At 38.0% G+C, this 15,059-nt stretch overlaps 1 protein-coding gene across 2 annotated transcripts in view; it reads right to left on the bottom strand.

Moving 5' to 3' along the window:
- The window catches only part of CENPI (centromere protein I), an 80,115-nt gene that overhangs the window by 46,691 nt on the left and 18,365 nt on the right, over positions 1-15,059 (bottom strand). For both annotated transcript variants that reach the window (XM_039218077.1, XM_039218078.1), the window contains exons 6-9: positions 4,897-4,945; positions 4,581-4,627; positions 710-799; positions 16-144 (exon numbers count right to left, since the gene is read on the bottom strand). In XM_039218077.1, the coding sequence (XP_039074008.1) occupies positions 16-144; positions 710-799; positions 4,581-4,627; positions 4,897-4,945 (315 nt within the window). The remainder of the gene's footprint in view (positions 1-15; positions 145-709; positions 800-4,580; positions 4,628-4,896; positions 4,946-15,059) is intronic.

The following is a 15,059-nucleotide window of genomic DNA, read 5'->3' as shown; positions in this document are numbered from 1 at the left end:
GATTTAGATACTTACTCTTTTTACAGGATGGACATTAGCCACACCTAACATCAATTTTACAGGTTCAGGAGGGGGTCCCTGATTCCTTTGCCTCACAGCAAGGAGAGCTGTCTTCCACAGATTCTCTGAATTCTTAAAATAAATCTATAAGAAAATTGGATTAAAGTACATAAGTAGGTACCCATAACTTGAAGCAATATAAAATCCAAAACTGTTCATTAATTGAAACTGTATTAATTATGAAACATTTTGCAGCCATGCAAATTTTTTTTTTCTGATCAAGAATCTATTTAATACAACAAATACAATCAAAAGAAAGTGCCAATCCCTTAGAAAACTTCCCAGAAACAATGCCACAATACTAGATTTTAAAACAGTATGCTGTAGGGATGCCTGGGTGGCTCAGTTGGTTAAGTATCTGACTTCGGCTCAGGTCATGATCTCATGGCTCATCGATTCAAGCGCCGTGCCGGGCTCTGTGTTGACAGTTCAGAGCCTGGAGCCTACTTTGGATTCTGTGTTTCCCTTTCTCTCTGCCCCTCCCCAATTCTCTCTCTCAAAAATAAACATTAAAAAAATTTAATAAATATTTAAGAAAAAAGATAAAAACTGTATGCTGTAAATATTTCAGTTTAAATCTGTAAATTAAGTTAATCAAAAACAACATATTTCAATCTCAATATGACTTAATCACTCCTTAATCCCTCACCTTCTTCCTTGCAGGCAAAGATACAGAAATCAAACTAGGAGCAAAGAACTTATACAGCGACAACAAGGCCTGGAGATGAGGCTGCATTCCCTGAAATGAAATAAGACTTCTCAATTTTCAAGTCTATAGCATAAGAAAGAAAAGTAACAATAAAATAAACAGATTGAACATATATTCCAACCCTAATTTTACTATGTGATATGGCTATTGGAAGATGCTATAGAAAATCAAAGAATAGGGGCATCTGAGGGGCTCAGTCGGTTAAGCATCCGACCTTGGCTCAGGTCATGATCTCATGGTCCGTGAGTTTGAGCCCTGCACCGGGCTCTGTGCTGACATCTCAGAGCCTGGAACCTCCTTCGGATTCTGTGTCTGTCTGTCTGTCTGTCTCTCTCCTTCCCTGCTCGCGCACTGTCTCTCTCCGTCTCAAAAATAAACATTAAAAACAAAAAAGAAAATCAAAGAATAATCAGACATTTATATCAACTATCATAAAACTACCCTCATGAGCCTGTGGACTTCTTTTATGACCTTTTCTCCCTTTTTTACTTTTTCCTTAATATTTTCTCTCCTCTTCTATGCCTATGCCTTAGGTCTACGTCATACCTGCTAGCATGGCTTTCACTGGTAGCATACTCAGGACTCAAAGTTGACTCATTCTTGATTTAGATAGAAAGTTGGGAAGACAAAAAGGGAAGCTAAGAAAACAGGGCAAAGGAAATATTAATACCTTTTATCGTAATTCCTGGAAAATTAACTAGGAATTCCAACAACAGGTATGCAGTAGTCAAGCAGCTTGATACAACTAAAACAAGTCTTAACCAAAACATTAATTTTAGAATGACATAAGTCACTACTGCTGGATACCTGTGTTAGATATATCTGGATATCCAGAGAAAGCATACCACTAAAAAAATTCCAAAAAGGGCCCCTGAGTGGCTCAGTCAGTTAAGCGTCAGACATCGGCTCAGGTTATGATCTCGTAGTTCATGAGTTCAAGCCCCACTCAGGTTAGCACAGAGCCTGGAGCCTGCTTCAGATCTTGAGTCTCCCTCTCTCTCTGTCCCTCCCCTGCTCACGTTCTGTCCCTGCCTCTCTCAAAAATAAAATAAACATTAAAAAAATTTTAACGAATTCCAAGGAAATAACCAAATTATTTTGTTTTGTTACAATTTTGTTGAATCAAATATTGTACAAAATAAGACAGGCAGAAATTGGGGCTTAGAAATACAGCATTACTATTTTATAACAGCTTCTTGAAATTAAATTTGTTATAACAAAACCAAAATAAAGCATTTCATCTAGGCTGAAATATCTTCTGATCTCTGTACTGTCAATTAGTATCAGAGTCTGCTTTGAGTTGGACTGCTTTTTGCTAGAGTAAATATTTAGTAGAGGAGAGACATTTAGAACATATTGTCTACTTAACTAAACACATTGTTGTTAAAAAGTTAACACACTTTTTTTTTTAAAAAGAATTCCAGTTAAATATGGCATATTGAAAATAGGTGTTTAACTCTGGGTCCTCCCTAAGCCCCAATGAAAAGTAAAGTAATAAAAAACGCATAAAGCACAAGTTCAAAGAGAATGAGAGGATACTACAGCAAATGAGAAATCCCAACAAGATTTTGGAACCCAGAATAAATATGAACAAATAGTAACCAACTTGGCAAAACAGAGAAAACAAAATCTAAGGTGGCAACAGAAAAAAGCTCAAAAGCAGCAGATACATGTTTTAAGACTCTCAAAAGGGCTCAGGAATTTCAGGGACCAGATATCTCTGAAAAGTGGAGGCAACAGAAGTGCAAGAGGGACAGAAAACCAGAGGATTGTTTGAAAAATCTAAGTGAAAAGCAATTAAAACCCCAAATTCCTTCACCACACTAACAAACATCAAGGTTTTTCCCCTCTTAAGATGAAACTGGACTCAGCTAACAGTCACAGCTGAGGAAGAGTACCAGGACATTTCCTTACCCCTTTCCAACTGTCTATATCCCAGAGTGCTAGTAGCCAAGCTGATAACCTGTGATGGTTAATTTTATGTGTCAGCTTGGCTGGGCCAGAGTGCTCAAATACTTAGTCAAACATTATTTTGGTGTTTCTGTGAGGATGTTTTGGATGAGGTTAACATTTTAAATTGGTGGACTGACAATTCCTTATAATAAATATCTTTCTACATATCTATACGTATATCCTATTGGTTCTGTTTCTGGAGAAGCCTGACTAATATAAGCCCTAGCAGGAAACAAGAGAATTCCGCTCTGGGAAAAGTGACACAGCCATCTGTGGCGCTCCCTAGTGAAACATCAAGATCCAACAATGAACAAGTCCTGCTCACATGTAAAAGTTTCCAATCACCATTTTAGTTCTTTACTATTAAACATGGATAAACAAAGTCTGTCAAAAGCCTCTACTGTGAAGGACCAAACTAACTAAAGAAAGGAACTCTGAGGAAACAGAGACAGAGCTGGAAACAGGAGAAAATCACTGCCCAAGTCAGATAGGCTCACGCCTAGCAGAGGGGACAATCCTAGCAACCATCCTCACCAACTCCCCAGCCCTGTTCCAAAGACTGTTCTCAACAGGGCCTGGTGTATGTATGATAACATGCCTGCAACACTTCCCACCAATCATGCCTGCCACCAAAAAGACAATTTCTGTATTTTGTTTCCTTCGCAGATCGGGATTTATAGGGTATGAATGGGTATAGAGGGGATACATTCCTTTGTAGGTGTCAGAAATTCATACATCCAATATATTTGCTCAAACATGCAGATTATGCCTGTTACTGCTATACATTTTGGGCTACATGTAAGCATAGCCATGACTTCTTGGTTTGATATTGTTGAACTTGATCAAAATCACCAAAATTCAGCTAATCAAAACAATTATAAATGTCTCCTTATAGGGCTGGTGGCTCAATTGGCTGAGCATCTGACTCAGTTGATATTGGTTCAGGTCATGATCTCATGGTTGTGAGAATGAGCCCAACTCGGGTTCACTGAGTGTGGAGGCTTACAATCTACTCTCCCTTTCTTGAGATTCTCTCTCTCTTTCTCTCCCCCTCTCCCACTTACAAGCACATGCACTCTCTCTCTCTCCCAACTTGGTCAAAAACTATCATTAATATCTTCAGAGAGCTAAGAAACTGGACTGACACAACCAAAAGAGGAAGCTGTAAAACAAGAACAATCACTTAATTGTACTAATAGGAAACCTCACACTGGAGAAGCATGAATGTGCACATTTGTTCATATTTTTCATTAAATTTGCATGCATTTTGGTAGGTCATGCAGGCTTCAGCATTTAAGATAGGCACTACAACTTCCTACTGTTTTATACCCAAAGCTTCACAGACTTGTTACCAGGCAGGTATAATGAAAATAACAATGCAAGAGAGCTGTGAGAATAAGAGATAATGGTCAGGGAATATACTCAAGGATATGTGTCCAGAAAGGAATGCTTTCCTAGATTACATCCACAAAAACATAAATAAATAATCTAGCTACTTTACTAAAGTAGTCATTTCTTACTACTCCCAACACTTATTTCCAGCTGTAACAACCCAGTTTCCTAAACAGTCTTGCTGTTTAACATCCATATGTCTTTGTTTATGCTGTTCCCTCTGCCAGGAGTGCCCTTCTCTTCCTTCTTGGCTTGGTTAAATTCTATTAATCTCTTAAAATTTCTCTTAAGAATCACCACTCCTCCTTGACCCTCATCTTATCCTGATTTTTTATTTTGTTGGCAAAGCTCACCAGATAATAAGCTCCCTGAATAAATCATGGTTCATTCAATTTTATATCCCCAAAGCTCAGCTCAGTACCTAGCACAGATACGCTGACCAATTTTAGGTCTCTTTGGTACTCACCATTTTGGCCTGAAGACCTAGTAGTTTTCTCACACGAAATGGTTTGACTAGAAAAGATAAAGAAAAGTACAATGCGTGAGGTTCAGAATAAAAACAAACCATGTGGCTCATATAGCATCACATTACAACATATCAAAAATATAAACACCCTGTTCAGTTAAACCATTAAGCAGATGTTCTTAGATAAAGCACAAAAAAAAAATAATTCCTACAAAAGCTTGTCACAGAACTAATGCTACCAGTTAACTTTATAATGGCCAATAGAAATGTTAATTCCACAGAATAAATGTAATAAAACTGGAATGAAAATACTCACCATTCTCTTTTTTGGTAAGTAAATATAACAAATGGCAGACATAAGGGCACTGTTAAAATATAAAATGTTAAAAAGAAAAATGACAATATATCTTGAACAGAGTGGTACGCATTTTCCTCAAATGTCAATTTTATACTGATTAAGTAAAAAGGCTGTAGAATTTTGTTGAATGGTAGTTCTGAAAGCATCTCTTCTTCATACTACATAGTAGTGGTAAAAACCAATACCTTTAACTAGTATCTCATTATAATATTTTTAAGTTTCTTTTGGAATACAGAAACACTGTAGACAATTTGAAAAACGGAAAAAGATCCTTGTAGGGGAGTCTGGGTGGTTCAGTCAGTTAAGCATCCAACTTCAGTTCAGGTCATGAGCTCACGGCTCGTGGAGCCTGCTTTAGATTCTGTGTCTCTCACTTGCTCTGTCCCTCCCCCACTCGTGCTCACTCTCTCTCAAAAATAAACATTAAAAATTTTTTAAAAAGATCCTTCTAACAAAAATTAATATATTCCTTCTAGTAGTCTATATTTGTTAAGATACAAACTTAAACTTTTATTTTGATTTCACACTTAAAAGCATTTTCCCATGTTTAACTGTCTTCAAAATGATCATTTTTAATGATCTTAATATTACAATGAGTGGATATAGCATAATCAGTTTGGCAAATAGCACAGACTCAATAGATTTGTTACTTAAGTTACTAAATGATTGGTTCCTTTAAAACATTTCATTTTGAGTGTCCATTTGTTGAGGTTTTATTCTAGATCAGAGGTCAGAAACCTACAGTTTATGTGTTTTATTATTTTTTATTTTTTTCTTAAATAGTATTTAATGATTAAAGCAAACACTATAAACATCTATTGTGGTTTTCTTTTTTAAATTTATTTTTGTTATTTTTTTCTTAAATATTTTATTGTCAAGTTGGTTTACATATAACACCCCATGCTCATCCCAACAAATGCCCTCCTCCATGCCCATCACCCCCCTTCCCCTCTCCCCAACCCCCATCAGCCCTCAGTTTGTTCTCAGCATTCAAGAGTCTCTCATGGTTTGTTTGCCTCCCTCCCTCTCCCCAGCTATTTTTCCTCTTCTTCTCACCCATGGTCCTCTGTTAGCTTCCTCCTAATCCACCTATATGTGCAAACATATGGTATCTGTCTTTCTCTGCCTGACTTATTTCGCTCAGCATAACACCCTCAAGTTCCATCCATTTTGTTACATATGGCCAGATTTCATTTTTTCTCATTGCCATGTAGTATTCCATGGTATAGATAAACCACATCTTCTTGATCCATTCATCAGTTGATGGACATTTAGGCTCTTTCCATGATTTGGTTATTGTTGAGAGTGCTGCTATGAACATTGGGGTACATGTGCCCCTATGCATCAGCACTCCTGTATCCTTTGGGTAAATTACTAGCAGTGCTATTGCTGGGTTATAGGGGAGTTCTACTGTTAATATTTTGAGGAACCTCCACACTGTTTTCCAGAGGGGCTGCACCAGTTTACATTCCCACCAACAGAGTAGGAGGGTGCCCACTTCTCTACATCCTCGCCAGCATCTAGAGTCTCCTGATTTGTTCATGTGTTTTAGTAAATCAAGTTTTACTGGAACATAGCCACACACATTTCACTTATGAATCCTTTATAACCACTTTCCTGCTACAACAGCAGAGCTGAGTAGTTGTGACAGAGATCTATGGCCCTCAAGCTAAAATATTTGCTATCTCAACCTTCACAGGAAAAGTTTGCCACTACCTGTTCTAGAAGAAAACATAGGAAAAAATCTTTTGGACCACAGGGTGGCAGTTTTTTTTTTCTTTCATAAAAGAATATGATAGCCACAAAATAAAACATAAAAGAAAAAGTCTCCATAAATTGGAGATCATTCAATTAAGAACATCTCTTTATTGGACAAGTAAATAATCTATCACAGGGATGAGTAAACAACAACCTGTGGGTCAAGTCCAGCCCACCACTTGTCATTATAAATAAAGTTTTATTAGAACACTGCTATAGTCATTTGTTTATGTATTGTCTATAGCTTTTTTCACACTACATCAGCAGAGTGAGCAGCTGTGACAGATACAGATAGTATGACCCTTAAACCTAATATTTACTGGTTGGCACCTTAAGAAAAAATTTGCCAACACTTGCTCTAGATGTCAGGAAATCAAAAAAGTAGAAGCACCTGGATGGCTCAGTCAGTTAGGTTATGATCCCACGATTCATGGGATGGAGCCCCACATGGGGCCTCAATGCTGACAGCGCAGCTTGCTTAGGACTCTCTCTTTGAGAGAGTCTCTTTCCCCTGCTCATGTAATAAAAAAATTTTTAAATAAACATTTTTTTTTAAAGTAAAAGATGTAATGGGATTAGAGAAGGCAGCAAAAGCAAAGATTTTCTTTCAAATTTGTTTATCTGTATTTTGGTAATCATGAATCTAAACTTTAAAGTCTGATTCCATATTGCCTATCCTCTTCTTAGAAATGGGTTCAGATTATGGACATGCTTGTTAAGAAACATGAATTTAGATACAGGATTTTTTTTCTTAAGAAAAGAACATACATTATGACCAAGTCTGATATATTCTACACAAAATATAGTAACTTTCAGTAAAAAACTCACCACCTCATATCCCTAGGATATAAACCATTAGCAACACTATTTCTCATGCTGAGTATGAATGAGTGTCACACAATCCTTGCTCTGGGCATCAACATTAAAGGAACTCTGGCATTCTCTTTTAATCACATCTAAAAAGGAAAAACTCATATAAACATCTAGGACTTTACAGTTGCCTTTCTGACAAATAGTAACCACTGCCTCTAAGTCACTAGTCAGGCTCCCACCAAATTATATGAAAATGACTTTTTCAAGTAATGTTTTAAAAATTTAGGTTCCTTATTTCTTGATCTAGTGATATTTACATAAATGTGTTCAGTTAATGAAAATTAACTGAGCTGATTAATTATGATACAGGCAATTTTCTCTACATATACCATAGTTCAATAAATATTTTTAAGAGACATAAAAAGGATAAAGAAAAAGAAAAAAAAGTAGGTCTCCCTCCCTCTTGCCAAGCTGAGCAAGAAACTCATCAGCATCATGAAAATGACTCAAATATAGGTTTATTGCAATTAATTTGACAAACATTTATGAGTATCTTCTGTTCATTCATTCATAAAACAAATTTATTTATTGAGCAGTGACTAAAACAGACAAAAAGGCCTGTTCTTATGAAGTGCGATGAAATTCTATGTGCCATCGTGAACACTGTTACTAAATATTTGGCTTATAAAAGGCTCAGTCTCTGCCTGGAGTGTCAGTCTATTAAGCTATTAAAGGAAGGGGAAAGCATGCTTTAGTATTTCCCACTCTTAACAAAGTATGCTTAAACACAGAATTCATTTGTTTTGCATTTTGGTTAGTTTAAGAACAAAAACCAATGACCCACAGTTTTGGCGAAGGGGGAAAGTACTAGGGGAGCGGAGCGGCCAGCAGTGGCTCCAGATGTGTGAGGTTCGCTCCAGATGTGCGAGGTTCCCTCAATCTTCCTCAAGTCCACCCTACCAGCTGCCGCCTCCATCAACACCACTGCTCCTGCCACAGAGTCCTTGGGGCTACAGCCCAATGGCTCATAACAAGCTACTCAAACTAGCTGAAGAAAGGAAGATTTGTTAGATTCACTGCACAGTTACCCTCAGTCGACCAAGTCCAGAAGAAGATGATCCTCTATAATGCACCAACAGAAGTAGGGGGAAGAAGATGGCAGAGAAATAGGAGGCTCCAGACTTCCCGCTCATATCTCTCAAACAAAGAAGGGCTGAAGCCAAAGGACTCTGAACCCCAAGAGTCTGGGAGGAAAGGAAATGCAGTCTACTAGGAAGACGGCCTCATACAGCTACTTCAAGGAACAAACCAAAGCATACATGGTGGAGAGTCCAAAGCATCACTACGAGCAGGGGAATAAAATAACCAAAGTCGCATCAAGAGAGACCAAGGGACACCCTTAAAAGAACACTTTCTGAACAGCCAGCCCCTGGACAGACTATGAGCCTCCTCTAATATAACAGTACTCACAGTTGCAGAGCAGATAATAATCCTTTAAAAATAAAGAGACAGAAAGCTAGCCAAAATAATGAAATGGAAGAAATCCCCTCAAAAGAAATTCCAGGAAAAAGTGAGAACTAAATAGTTCATCAAAACAGATACAAGCAACATAACTGAACAAGAATTTACAAGAATACTCATAAAATTAATCGCTGGGCTTGAAAAAGGCATAGAAGACAACAGATATGATACTGCTGCAAAGATCATGGATCTTAAAATAGTTACGATGAATTGAAAAATGCTATAAATGCTATAACTAAGGCACATAATAAAATGGAGGCGGCCATTGCACAGAATGAAGAGGCAGAGAGGAGAATAAGTGAATTCCAAGATGCAATTATAGAAAAAGAGGAAGCCGAGAAAAAGAGAGATGAATTGATCCAGGACCACGAAAGGAGAATTTGAGAACTGAGTGATGCAATCAAACAGAACAATATCTATATCATAGGAATTCCAGAAGAAGAATAGAGAAAGGGGCTGAAGGAGTACCTGAACAAAATATACCTGAGAACTTCCCCAATCAAGGGAAGGAAACAGACATTGAAATCCAAGAGGTACAGAGAACTCCCCTCACATAACTTGAATCAATCTTCTGCATGACATATCATAGTGAAACTGGCAAAATATAAGGATAAGGAGAGAATTATGAAAGCAGCTAGGGATAAATGTGCCTTAACATACAAAGGTAGACACATCAGAGTACTTACAAATTTATCTACTGAAACTTGGCAGGCCAGAATGGAATGGCAGGAAATCTTCAATGTGATGAACAGGAAACATATTCAACCAAGAATTCTTTATGCAGTAAGCCTGTCATTCTGAATAGAAGGAGAGATAAAGGTTTCCCCCAAAAAAACAAAAATTGAAGGAATTCATCACCACTAAACCAACCCTACAAGATCCTATGGAGCACTCTATGAGGGAATTGTTGCAGGGAACAGAAAGTACCAGAGACACCACTATAAGCATGAAAACTACATATAACACAATGACTCTAAACCCATATTTCTCAATAATCACACTGAATGTAAATGGACTAAATGCTCCATTCAAAAGACATAGGGTATCAGAAAAACATGATCCATCTATTTGCTGTCTAGAAGAGACCCATTTTAGGCCTGAGGACACCTTCAGATTGAAAGTGAGGGGATGGAGAAATATATCATGCTACTGGAAGTCAAAAGAAAGCGGGCTTAGCCACCTTATATTGGAAAACTGGACTTTAAAGTAAAGGCAGTAACAAGAGATGAAGAAGGGCATTATATAATTATAGTGTCTATCCATCAGGAAGAACTAACAATTATAAATGTGTATGTACCGAATTTGGAAATACCCAAATACATAAAATAATTAATCACAAACGTAAGTAATCTCATTGATAAAAATGTGCTAATAGGCAGGGGACTTTAATATTCCACTTACAGCAATGGATAGATCAACTAGACAGAAAATCACTGAAGAAAACTATGGACTTGAATGACACATTGGACCAGATGGATTTGACAGACAGATTAAGAACTCTGCATCCCGAGGATATGGAATTCACTTTCTTCTCAAGTGCACATGGCACATTCACCAAGATAGATCACATACTGGGACATAAAGCAGCCCTCAATAAATTTAAAAGAACTGAGATCATACGAGGCACACTTTCAGATCACAATGCTATGATTTTTGGAATCAATCACAGGAGAAAGTCTGGAAAATCACCAAAAACATGGAGGTTAAATAACACCCTACTAAAGAACGAATGGGTCACCCAGGCAAAGAGAATAAATTTAAAAATGCATGGAAACAGATGAAAATGAAAACACAACAATCCAAACTCTTCGGAATGTGGCAAAGGCAGTCCTAAGAGGAAAATACATTGCAATCCAGGCCTATCTAAAGAAACTAGAAAAAGCGCAAATACAGTATCTAACAGTGCACCTAAATGAACTAGAAGCAGAGCAGCAAGAACACCCCAACCCCAGCAGAAGAAGAGAAACAATAAAGATCAGGACAGAAATAAACAATATAGAATTAAAAAGGAAAAAAACAGTTGAACAGATCAATGAAATGAAGAGATGGTTTTTTGAAAAAATAAACAAAACTGATAAACCTCTAGCCAGGCTTCTCAAAAAGAGAGAGAGCACCCAAATAGACACAATCATGAATGAAAATGGATTTATTAGAAGCAATCTCTCAGAAATACAAGCAATTATCAGGGAATACTATGAAAAATTATATGCCAGCAAACTGGACAACCTAGAAGAAATGGACAAATTCCTAAACATACACACACTACCAAGACTCAAACGGGAAGAGATAGAAAATCTGAACAGAACCATAACTAGTGAAGAAATTGAATCAGTTATCCAAAATTCCCCAACAAACAAGAGCCCTGGACCAGAGGGCTTCCCTGGTGAATTCCACCAGACATTTAAATCAAATACCCATTTTTCTCAAGCTGTTCCAAAAAAATAGAAATCGAAGGAAAACTTCGGGACTCATTCTATGAAGCCAGCATCACTTTGATTCCCAAACCAGGCAGAGACCCAGCAAAAAAAGAGAACTACAGGCCAATATCCCCGATGAATATGTATGCAAAAATCCTCAACAAGATACTAGCAAATTGACTTCAAAAGTATATAAAAAGAATTACCTACCATGATCAAGTGGTATTCATTCCTGGGTTACAGGGCTGGTTCAATATTCACAAATCAATGTGATACATCACATTAACAAAAGAAAGAACCATATGACCCTGCCGATAAATGCAGAAAAAGCATTTGACAAAATACAGCATCCTTCTTAATAAAAGCCCTCAAGAAAATTGGATAGAAACTTAAACACAATAAAGGCCATTTATGAAAAGCCCACAGCTAGTATCATCCTCAATGGGGAAAAACTGAGAGCTTTCCCCATGAGATCAGGAAGACGACAGGGATGTCCACTCTCACCACTGTTGTTTAATATAGTGCTGGAAGTCCTAGCATCAGCCATCAGACAACAAAAGGAAATAAAAGGCATCAGAATGGGCAAAGAAGAAGTCAAACTTTCACTTTTCGCAGACCACATGAAACTCTACATGGAAAACCCGACAGACTTCACCAAAAGTCTGCTAGAACTGATCCATGAACTCAGCAAAGTCGCAGGGTACAAAATCAACATACAGAAATCGGTTGCGTTTTTACACACCAATAATAAAGCAACAGAAAGAGAAATCAAGAAACTGATCTCATTCACAATTGCACAAAAACCCATAAAATACCTAGGAATAAATCTAACCAAAGAGGTAAAAGATTTGTATGATGAAAACTATAGAAAACTTATGAAGGAAATTGAAGAAGACACAAAGAAATGGAAAAACATTCCATGCTCATGGATAGGAAGAATATAGTTAAAATGTCATTACTACCCAAAGCAATCTACACCTTCAATGCAATCCCAGTCAAAATTCCACCAGCATTATTCTCAAAACTAGGACAAACTATCCTAAAATTTGTATGGAACCACAAAAGACCCCAAATAGCCAAAGTAATATTGAAGAAGGAAACCCAAATGGGAGGCATCATCATCCCAGACTTTAGCCTCTACTACAAAGCTGTCATCATCAAGACAGAATGGTATTGGCACAAAAACAGATATATAGACCAGTGGAAGAGAACTGAGAACTCAGAATTGGACCCACAGATGGATGCCTAATTAATCTTTGACAAAGCAAGAAAGAGTATCCAATGGAAAAAAGACAGCCTCTTTAACAGATGGTACTGGGAGAACTGGACAGGAACATGCAGAAGAATGAAACTGGACCCCTTTCTTACACCATACACAAAAGTAAACTCAAAATGGATGAAGGAACTGAATGTGAGAGAGGAAACCATCAAAATCCTAGAGGAGAAAGCAGGAAACAACCTCCTTGACCTCAACTGCAGCGATTTCTTACTCGACACATCTCCAAAGGCAAGGGGATTAAAAGTAAAAATGAACTCCTGGGACCTCATCAACATAAAAAGCTTCTGCACGGCAAAGGAAAAAATCCACAAAACTAATAGGCAAATGACAGAATGGGAAAAGATAGTTGCAAATGACCTATCAGATAAAGGGCTAGTATCCAAAATCTGTAAGGAACTCACCAAACTCCCCACCAGAAAAACTAATAATCCAGTGAAGAAATGCGCAGAAGACATGAACAGACACTTCTCCAAAGAGGACATCCACATGGTCAACAGACACATGAAACGATGTTCAGTGTCCCTCATCATCAGGGAAATACAAATCAAAACTACACTGAGATATCACCTCATGCTGGTCAGAGTGGCTAAAATGAACAAATCAGGAGATTATAGATGCTGGCAAGGATGTGGAGAAACGGGCACCCTCCTACACTGTTGGTGGGAATGTAAACTGGTACAGCCCCTCTGGAAAACAGTGTGGAGATTCCTCAAAAAATTAACCATAGAACTCCTCTATGACCCAGCAATAGCACTGCTAGAATTTACCCAAGGGATACAGGAGTGCTGATGCATAGAAGCAGTCTCAACAATAGCTAAAACATGGAAAGAGCCTAAGTGTCCATCAACGGACAAATGGTTCAAGAAGATGTGGTTTATCTATACGATGGAATACTACGTGGCAATGAGAAAGAATGAAATCTGGTCATTTGTAGCAACATGGATAGAACTGGAGGATGTTACGTAGAGTGAAATAAGTCAGGCAGAGAAAGACAGATACCATATGTTTTCACTCATATGTGAAACAGGAGAAACTTAATAGAGGACCATAGGGGAGGGGAAGGGGAAAAAATAGTTAAGGAGAGGGAGGGAGGCAAAACATAAGTGACTTTTTTTTAATGTTTTTATTTATTTCTAGGAGAGAGAGAGACAGCGTGAGCGGGGGGGGGGGGTCAGAGAGAGAGGGAGTCACAGAGTCTGAAACACGCTCCAGGCTCTGAGCTGGCAGTCAGCACAGAGGCTGACGCAGGGCTTGAACCCACGAATCGCGAGATCATGACCTAAGCGAAAGTCGGATGCTTAACCGACTAAGCCACCCAGGCGCCTCCATAAGTGACTCTTTAATACTAAGAACAAACTGAAGGTGGATGGGGGGTATGGGAGGGGGGTAATGGGTGATAGGCATGGATGAGCGCACTTGTTGGGATGAGCACTGGTTTCTATATGGAAACCAACTTGACAATAAACTATAATTTAAAAAAAAAGAACAAAAACCACATGTGGTTAAGAGAGATGTCAAAGGTAACGGAGAGTCATTCACATACTACTTCTCATTCATCCACTCTTGTGTACCACAGGATTTAGCATTAATTTCTCATTACTTCAAAGTACTGCTCTTTCATTCTTACATAGAAGAAGACTTCCTATGACACGTAGTCCACCCGACTTCACTACTCCAACTTACCTATACCCTATCTGCTCCACACTACTAACCTCTTAGTAACTTCTGAAAGTTCACTGAAGACTTACACATGACTCAGTGTTCTACACTAACCCTAATCCCAATAGCATGTCAGAAGATTTTAATGTTTATCAACAAATATCCTTGTCCTTAGAACTTATTGACCTTCTCAATTCCAATTACCTGATCACCATTTATAGAAACACTGTATATTAGATACCCTGATTTACCCTGTCTGCTTTCTTGCCAATTCAAACGCGTTTTACATTGTATCCAGCTTTTTAAATACATTTCTGAGCTGACATGGAAGCAAAGAACTGCAGCTCCCAAAAACAAAGTCTTTTGAAAAAGGAAAAAGTGAATATTGAACAAACTCTCTCTCCAAGATTTCTGCCAAACATTAAAAATCTTGAACTTACAGCTTTAATAGCTACAAAGGGAGGTAGAAGCCAGGTAGGAGGGCTATAAAGCTAAGACCCACCCAATGTGTGGAACATACAAGGGATCTATTAAAAAACTAGAAACCTCAGCGCACCTGGGTGGCTCAATAGGTTGAGCATCTGACTTCAGCTTGGGTCATGATCTTGCAGTTCATGAGTTCAAGTCCCACATAGGGCTGTCTGTTGTCAGCAAGGAGCCCACTTCAGATCCTC

This window comes from Hyaena hyaena, unplaced genomic scaffold, assembly GCF_003009895.1.
Source record: "Hyaena hyaena isolate Hyena2069 unplaced genomic scaffold, ASM300989v1 scaffold_744, whole genome shotgun sequence".
Lineage (NCBI taxonomy): Eukaryota > Metazoa > Chordata > Mammalia > Carnivora > Hyaenidae > Hyaena > Hyaena hyaena.
This window is presented reverse-complemented; position numbering and strand designations above follow the sequence as displayed.